The 4,853-nt window shown below is 37.4% G+C and overlaps 1 protein-coding gene across 3 annotated transcripts in view; it reads right to left on the minus strand.

Moving 5' to 3' along the window:
* LOC106874149 (origin recognition complex subunit 3) overlaps nucleotides 1-4,853 on the minus strand; it is a 17,852-nt gene that overhangs the window by 11,214 nt on the left and 1,785 nt on the right. For 2 of the 3 annotated variants that reach the window (XM_014921768.2, XM_014921769.2), the window contains 6 exons: nucleotides 4,638-4,729; nucleotides 3,128-3,278; nucleotides 2,394-2,557; nucleotides 1,180-1,269; nucleotides 745-905; nucleotides 418-577 (listed from right to left, as the gene is read on the minus strand). In XM_014921768.2, coding sequence (XP_014777254.1) covers nucleotides 418-577; nucleotides 745-905; nucleotides 1,180-1,269; nucleotides 2,394-2,557; nucleotides 3,128-3,278; nucleotides 4,638-4,729 — 818 coding nt within the window. The remainder of the gene's footprint in view (nucleotides 1-417; nucleotides 578-744; nucleotides 906-1,179; nucleotides 1,270-2,393; nucleotides 2,558-3,127; nucleotides 3,279-4,637; nucleotides 4,730-4,853) is intronic. The other variant, XM_052975737.1, reaches the window with a different exon arrangement.

Consider the following 4,853-nt stretch of genomic DNA (forward strand, 5'->3'; position numbering starts at 1 on the left):
CTTCCACCAAACCTTAGTCACAATTTATGTTCCTAACACTAGCTGAATGATAACTAAGTTATTTTACTAAATTCTTTCTTATATTTAAAATAATTGAAAGAAACACAGAGCATCTCAACAGAAATATGGTAACAAAAGGGTTAAAATATATAATAGAGAAACAATTCTTAACCCTTTCGTTACCAACCCGGCTGAAACCAGCTTTGGCTCTGAGTACAAATGTCTTGTTTTCATAAGTTTTGAATTAAAATCTTCCACCAAACCTTAGTCACAATTTATGTTCCTAACACTAGCTGAATGATAACTAAGTTATTTTACTAAATTCTTTGTTATATTTTAAGTAATTGAAAGAAACGCAGAACATCTCAAAATAAATACGGTAACAAAAGGGTTAATATAAATATTAAAATCACAAACCTCATCAAGAAGATGAGTCATATATTCTGATGGTGGTGGCACTTGAAACTTTTCCATGCACAGTTGAGATGACACCAGCTTGGGGAGGGAGTTGTGGACAGAATTCATGGTTGTAGCTACACCAAAAATGAAGACCAATGGTAAACGACATTGGTAGGAACTGGAAGAAAAAGTTCTAAATTTTGGCAAAAGAAATACATTTACTCATGTACAAATTTTTTAACTGAAAAATTGAATTCATAAACATAAAGACAAGAATCCTCAACAGAAGAAGAAAAAAAATGAAAGAAAAACATGCAATAAGGATGTAAAGATGTTAGTTCTAACCTGCATATCATAATAAAATCTTGCAATGGTTTCAAAGTGAATGATTCCAGGTCTTCAAATATAATAATTATGTTTGGTAGATTTGGCAAAGAATCTGCATTTACAGTGTCTTCATTTTCTGACCGTTTCTTTTTTGCAGGTGAAGGAAATTTTCCAACTTTCTATGAAAACAAACACAAGAAACACTAAATTCAATAAATGGCAGCTTTAAATTTCTTAGATTAATTATTACTAAATCAATCAATTGAAGGTGCATGGCTTAGTGGTTAGGGCATTTGATTCATGATCTTAAAGTTGTGAGTTCAATTCCCAGTGATATTAAGTCCAATATGCCAGTCTCAGCAACTTTCATCAACTTTTTAATTAGTTTTTAATTAATAGACATTAAACTATTAATCTTGTACAAAAAAAGAGTGAATATAAATCACTACTGACCTTGTATTTATCATAATACCAACCAGCCAATGTGTTCAGGGTACATGGAGCAGATTTTGGATTCAAATCTTCTTCATCGTCTGAAAAGGACTGAAGAATTCAAAGTTAATCTAGGAAAGAAGTTAATCTAAAATAAAGACAACAGAGAACAGGGGGATAAAAAAAAACCCAGACATATAAAGAATTTGGAAGTGACAGCATGAAATGAAATCCTAAAAGAGATAAATAGTGATAGAGATGAAAAAAGGACAGTCTATCAATACTTGAAAAGGTTGTGGATACCACTTTTTGACCTCCATATAAAAATGGATGCGCGGTTAAGAAGTTTCAGAATCAGTCTCACTGTAGGATACCTCCAGCGAGTGTCTTCTATTATAGCGTCAGACCAACCAATGCCTTAGGAGTGACTTTGGTAGATGGAAGGCGGCGAGCTGGCAGAAACGTTAGCACGCCGGGCGAAATGCTTAGTGGTATTTCGTCTGCTGCTACGTTCTGAGTTCAAATTCCGCCGAGGTCGACTTTGCCTTTCATCTTTCCGGGGGTCGATAAATTAAGTACCAGTTACGCACTAGAGTCGATGTAATTGACTTAAACCCTTGTTTGTCCCCTCTATGTTTAGCCCCTTGTAGGCAGTAAAGAAATAAAATGGAAACTGTAAGAAATCTGTCGTATATGTGTGCATGCATGCACATGTGTGTGTATGCATGTGTGCACACATGTATGTGTGCAGAATGTGTATGCATGGGTGCATGAATGTGTGTGTCTGCATGTATGTCCATCCTGGTTTTGGCACCACATGATAGTTGTGAATGAGTACCACTGTCATACAATTTCGATGTTCTGTGTAACCATGTCTGACACGGAGAAATATTTACCTTGCTTGGAAACAGGTGAGGGGGGGTGACAGGAAACATATCAGCCTTAAACTCCATCTGACCCATGCAAGCATGGAAAAGTGAATGTTAAAACGATGACAATAATCATCATCGTCATCCAGTTTTAAATAGGCACAGAGTCCCTGCATGTAGTTAGAGGTGACTAAGAGTTGGTGACAGGAGGAGCACCCAGGTATAAAAAATATCTACCTCAATAAACTCTGTCCAACCCATGCAAGCATGGAAAAGTGGAGCTTATGATGATAACGCTGTTACTAAAACAACAAAAATACACAAAATAAAAAAAAAAGACTCTGAGACTCCAAAATGTGTAATTACCATTTGAGAAGATTGATGTATAATCTGTCCAAGAACTTGCTGGATAATATTCCTGACTGTGGTACAGTTTTTTGAGGTTAATGATGCAATCAGGGGACTGACCTTCTGTTGAAGAATGGTGCATAGATTGGAGAACATAACTGTATGGTCAGGAGTATTGACACCTAGAAGAGAGTATAGGAGATGTTGAGAAAGAGAGAGAGAGAGAGAGATAGGAAGAATGATGTTTGTGGTAACATAGGTTATATATCAAAAAGAAGTTTCATACAAAATTCCTCATGCTGAGAGAACAGCAACAGGAATGAAGATAAAATTGAATATATAATCCTCGGGGGAAGCACAATGGCCCAGTGGTTAGGGCAGCGGACTCGCAGTTTCGATTCCCAGACCGGGCGTTGTGAGTGTTTATTTATATATCTGTGTGTGTGTCTTTGAGTCTGGTTGTCCCCCACTTCAACGCTTGACAACCGGTGTTGGTGTGTTTATGTCCCCATAGCTCAGTCGTTTGGCAAAAGAGACCGGCAGAATAAATACTAGGCTTTAATAAATAATTCCTAGGTTGATTTATTCGGCTAAAACCCTTCAGAGCGATGCTCCAGCATAGCTGCAGTGAAACAACTGAAACGAATAAAAGAATATAAATCCATGATGATTCCATCATTTAGCCCACAACTTGCAGGTTAAACGGTGTGAATACTAATGACTTGATTGACAAAGCGTTCAGTTAAGCTCACCTGTAAACAAGACTGCAGTCGGTATCTCTTGAGTCCTTGATTGCCTTGATGCTGAACCTGTGTTGTTGCTTAGGCTGAAGTTGATGTTGCATGATCTTATGTACTTCAATAAACTACTGAACAAGTTCTCAGTCATGTCAAACTGTAAGTCCTAATGTAAAATAAACAAACATGTAATTGATTGAGTTCACCTTCTTGTACCTTGAGAATTTACTCTGACACCCCACCACTACAATTTTTACAATCTTCTTTAGTTACTTACACCCACCCTTATATAAAGCAGGGTAAACTTTTATTTCCTCTACAGCAACACTTTTGTTCCAGACTCTCTCTGTCATACTTTACCCTTTCAACACCAGGTATAAAACCACCATTACCACCACCCCTATCAAATATTTTCCTCACTTAGTTGAGGGAGCTTTTTCCTTTTGCCCCCGTTTTTTTTTTTTTTCCTGTCTTGCAAGTTACTTGACGATCTCACTACTGCTAGTGGCATAAAAAAAAAACACTGTAAAGTAGGTAGGTAGCAGGAAGGGTCCCTAACCATATAATTCAATGCCAAAGCAGACACTGGAGCTTGGCACAGTCCTCTTACTCATTGCTTTCTTTTGAATTGTACCACCCATGCCAGCACAGAAAACAGACATTAAACAGCAAAGATGATGGTGACAAATTTGATGACAATGAACAGAGTACAACAGTTTACTAAGAAGAGCTATGATCTATTCGGAATACTGATCACACGGTCATTTTGCAATGATTACCTAAATGCTATCCCTCTCTCACTCTCTGGGAGAGAGGCACAAGCACATACACAGACATATACACACACGGCAGTAACTTCCGCCTACCAAATTCAATCACAAAGCTTCGGTCTGCTCGGGGCTATAGCAGAAGACACTTGCCCAAGGTCTGCTTATTCAGAATCAACTTGGGACTAAACAACAGCAAACTAGTTGAATACTAAGGAAAGAGGAAAGATCACATTTAATACAAAGAGGCACACAGACAGATAAATGCTGAAGATGACGTTGGTGCCACATAAAAAGCACCCAGTACAATCTGTGATTTGGTTGGCACTAGGAAGAGCATCAGGCAGTAGAAACCAAGTCAAAACACACTATGGAACCAAGTGTGGCCTCTGGCTGTGCTAACTCCTGCCAAGCCGTCCAACCCATGTCAGCAAGGAAAATGGACGTTAAATGATGATGATGTGATAATGAGGATAACCAGAGGAAAAAAATCTATTTGACTTAGAAGCACAGATAAGCCATTATGTTTCCAACCAGGATTTTTTGATTCTGGTCACACATTTTATTTTACAAAGTGAACCCGAATGAGGAATATAGCTTTACTGGGTCTGCCAATCTACTGCCAGACTTAAAGAAATAAGTAACAAGGTTGATTTATTCGACTAAGCACTTCAAGGCAATGCACCAGCACGGCCATAGTTCAATGACTGAAATAAGTAAATAAATAAATAAATTAAAATAGATAAAAATATATCTACCTGGAATTTCTGGTTGATCTGATTCCAAGTATCTCTATGTGATTCAAAGATTAAATTAGCAATGGCATTTCTGTTAGATTTCAAAATTTCATCTAAAACAAAGAGAAAAAGTTCAATAGCAGGATTATGACAAACATCAAAATATTGGTTTCAAATTCTGGCACAAGACCAGCAATTTCAAGCAAGGGGCTAAATCAATTAAATTGAGACCAGTGC

Source organism: Octopus bimaculoides, chromosome 22 (assembly GCF_001194135.2).
Source record: "Octopus bimaculoides isolate UCB-OBI-ISO-001 chromosome 22, ASM119413v2, whole genome shotgun sequence".
In the NCBI taxonomy this organism is placed as follows: domain Eukaryota; kingdom Metazoa; phylum Mollusca; class Cephalopoda; order Octopoda; family Octopodidae; genus Octopus; species Octopus bimaculoides.